This window comes from Protomyctophum parallelum (assembly GCF_964188405.1).
Source record: "Protomyctophum parallelum genome assembly, chromosome: 13".
NCBI lineage: Eukaryota > Metazoa > Chordata > Actinopteri > Myctophiformes > Myctophidae > Protomyctophum > Protomyctophum parallelum.
In genome coordinates this window covers 25,101,364-25,105,043 of record NC_139708.1, presented here as the reverse complement: position 1 = coordinate 25,105,043, position 3,680 = coordinate 25,101,364, and the positions used below count along the sequence as shown (strand labels likewise).

At 43.2% G+C, this 3,680-nt stretch overlaps 1 protein-coding gene across 1 annotated transcript; it reads left to right on the top strand.

The window, feature by feature from the left end:
* Positions 1-1,834: 1,834 nt before the first annotated feature.
* LOC310869398 (histone H2B 1/2-like) lies at positions 1,835-2,917 on the top strand. Its single transcript, XM_083780120.1, has one exon. The coding sequence runs from the start codon at positions 1,842-1,844 to the stop codon at positions 2,217-2,219; it is 378 nt and encodes a 125-aa protein (XP_083636246.1). The 5' UTR covers positions 1,835-1,841; the 3' UTR covers positions 2,220-2,917.
* Positions 2,918-3,680: the final 763 nt, after the last annotated feature.

Genomic DNA, 3,680 nt, shown 5'->3' with positions numbered 1-3,680 from the left:
CTGAACTAAAAAGACAAAGAACTCTTGACACACGAAAAAATAAACTGACACCATGGCACCTACTAACATTGTAAAAAAAAAAAAAAAAAAAAAAAAAAAAAAAAACTTTTGTATTGAAATGCATTGATTTATATATTTTTATATTTTTGTAACTTATGTGTATGTGTAATTTTGCATAAACTGTAAACCCTGAATAATTTTCAATAAAGTATATATAAAAAGCGAAAAGGAGGCAAGGGACTTGGAAAGGGAGGCGCCAAGCGCCATCGCAAGGTGCTGCGCGATAATATCCAGGGAATCACCAAGCCCGCTATCCGCCGTCTGGCTCGCCGTGGCGGCGTAAAGCGTATCTCCGGTCTGATCTACGAGGAAACCCGCGGTGTCCTCAAGGTGTTCCTTGAGAACGTTATCCGTGACGCCGTCACCTACACCGAGCACGCCAAGAGAAAGACCGTGACCGCCATGGATGTTGTCTATGCTCTGAAGAGACAGGGACGTACTCTGTACGGCTTCGGAGGTTAATGATGCTGACTTGATCTACCAACAACCCAAAGGCTCTTTTAAGAGCCACCCACACCATCTTTAAAGAGTTTATTCAGATTTATCTTTTAAATGCATTGCCATACAGCAACTATTTATTAATCTCTTGTCTAGCTGTATATTAGTCTTAACTACTCTCCATTTGTCAAGGTCTGTTTGTAAAATAATTGCCCCATCAGGTCTGTTAAAGGACCACTTTTCAACTTCTTATAATCTTCACTAATAATCATGATAAAATCACACGATTCTTTTTCCCTACTCAGTATGTGTCTCATAGGACGGATGTGGGCAGTTTAGAAACCGTCTTCCAGTGACATCATTAGACAGATTATTTCATTGTTCCATTTTCGCATTGCAACTTTTCAGGACTAGAAAGCCTGCAGTTTCTATTGGCTTGTATTCCCCATTGATGTCACTGGAAGACGGTTTCTGAACTGCCCACAGCCCTCCTATGAGACACAGACCGAGTAGAAAACAATTTCGCCATTTCATCATGATTATTAGTGAGGACCTATTATATGAAGATTATTAGGTTAGTGGTGAAGTGGTCCTTTAATACAATAGTTAAATTAAAGGGTAGTATGGAATGTCATATTAGACTCGTCCTGATTCAGACGTTTATTTACGGGTGTTCTGAACAGGACGTGAGTTGTTGGTCCTCAATACCGTGAATGCGTTGTGAGAGAGGTAAGCGTCTGCTCACTTGTCATTTGGTAAGCCTGCCCTATGTGCTCGTTTTGTAGGCTATGTGTTTTTCGATTTTTATGAGTTTTATCAAGATATGAAGTGCTTAATAATACACACAGACCTCTGACTGGGTGTAATAGTTGGAGCCACAAACAGTTTTGAATAAACAGACTAGGAATGGGAAGAGCACACACACTCACACTCATGCACGTACGCGCACACTCACACAGGCCTGTGTGAGCCTGTCACTGCCAGCTCTCTATTTTGGCTTTATAAGAACAGAAGAGCAGAAATATTATCAATTAATAACAATTCATTAACTCTGTCTTAATGAACATCTAGATAGATCAGGGGGAAATGTGGAAAAACATAATAGCCTAATACCCAAAATATCTGTACATTCTTAATTTACAAAATGTATATTAACCCCTCACCATGTTGCACGAGCGGGAAAACAGTATGCAGGAACAAAGACACCACCCTCTTTGTGGCAGGATCAGATCAGCCAATCATATAGTGGGAGTCGCACACTTAATTTGCATAGCCGTGCTATAAATGCTGGTGCAACGCCGACCACTTATCACTTCTTCTCTTCGTTCCACTGAGAAAGAAACATGCCTGAAGTAGCAAAGCCAGCGCCCAAGAAGGGCTCCAAGAAGGGCGCCGTCACCAAGACCGCCACGAAGGGCGGCAAGAAGCGCAGAAAGGGGAGGAAGGAGAGTTATGCCATCTACATATACAAGGTCCTGAAGCAGGTCCACCCCGACACCGGTGTTTCTTCTAAGGCCATGGGCATCATGAACTCCTTCGTCAACGACATCTTCGAGCGCATCGCCGGTGAAGCCTCCAAACTGGCTAACTACAACAAGCGCCGCACCATCTCATCCAGGGAGATTCAGACCGCTGTCCGCCTTCTGCTCCCCGGCGAGCTGGCCAAGCACGCCGTGTCTGAAGGCACCAAGGCTGTGACCAAGTACACCAGCTCCAAGTAAACTCTTCTGCCTGCTCTAAACACAACGGTCCTTTTAAGGACCACCCATCTTTTCCAAGAAAGTGTTTATCCAAATACTATAAGCAAATGTCTGCTTATCCAGTTAGTCCAGGTCAGTCATCTGATGCTGATCTGGATAACTATACTAACACTAGGTATGTAACCTATTAATGAAGTACTGTGCATTACTTAAGCAAAAAAAATATTGCTGTAAATGGTGTTCAACATTATGAACTTTAAAAAGCATGTCATAATGCAGATTTTCTCCATATTTTGCTGGCCAAGCACGCTGTGTCTGAAGGCACCAAGGCTGACCAAGTAAACTTCATAGTTTGCTATTAAAAACACAATGGTCCTTTAAGGACCACCCATATTTTCCAAGAAGAGTCTACATATGTATATAATGAACATGGCCATTACAATGCATGTCGGCTAAACCTCTACCAGATAGTCCAAGTCTGACATGAATGTGTGAATACATTGTGCTCAGAAATGTGTAGACAGATTAAAGTATTGTGGTTAGATGCCGATAGAAATTTACTAGATATCATGCAAGCATTACACTAACAGCATAAATGTACATACATTTAGGACCTCATGTAGAATAGAGGGGGGAAATAATGCATTAACCACCACGAAGCAGTGTGGGTTCATTTCACTAATTTTCCATTCCAACTGAATAAATTAAGCAATAACCCGCTGTGCCGTTATGATTGCATAATGATGTGGACAGACTGGATGAATAGAAAGTTAAGCTATAAAAGTGGGCATTTAGAATATTGGAAATTACTCTTATGCAGAAACAGTGGGTGGCTCTTAAAAGAGCCTTTGTGGGAGTTTGTTCAGTCGAGTTAAGTAGATTTATTTTTTAGCGGCTTTCTCGGTCTTCTTGGGCAGCAGAACAGCCTGGATGTTGGGCAGCACATCGCCCTGAGCGATGGTCACTCCACCCAGCAGTTTGTTGAGCTCCTCGTCGTTGCGGACGGCCAGCTGGAGGTGACGGGGGATGATACGACTCTTCTTGTTGTCGCGGGCAGCGTTTCCAGCTAACTCCAGGATCTCAGCGGTCAGATACTCGAGGACAGCCGCCAGATAGACCGGGCGCCGGCACCGACTCTCTGGGCATAGTTGCCTTTACGCAGCAGCCTGTGAACACGACCCACGGGGAACTGGAGCCCGGCACGGGATGAGCGGGTCTTAGCCTTCTGCCTGACCTTTCCTCCGGTCTTTTTTTTTTTTTTTTTTAATTGCAAATTACATACCAGTAAAAATCTTGTTCCACAGCAGACATTCTTTCCTCGAACACCCCATACATGGCAGCATTATAGTTGATCTTAAGTTTAAAACCAATTTGTGGCATTTTCCCCCATACAAAGCTAGACCTTTGGCAGTCCACTAGCAGGTGCTCAACTGTCTCGTCTGCACCACAATTTAAAATTGGGCATTTAATGGTTCTAACGAA

Excerpts from the sequence above, each read along its gene's own strand:
- LOC310869398 (XM_083780120.1), top strand. The coding sequence starts at position 1,842 with ATGCCTGAAGTAGCAAAGCCAGCGCCCAAGAAGGGCTCCAAGAAGGGC.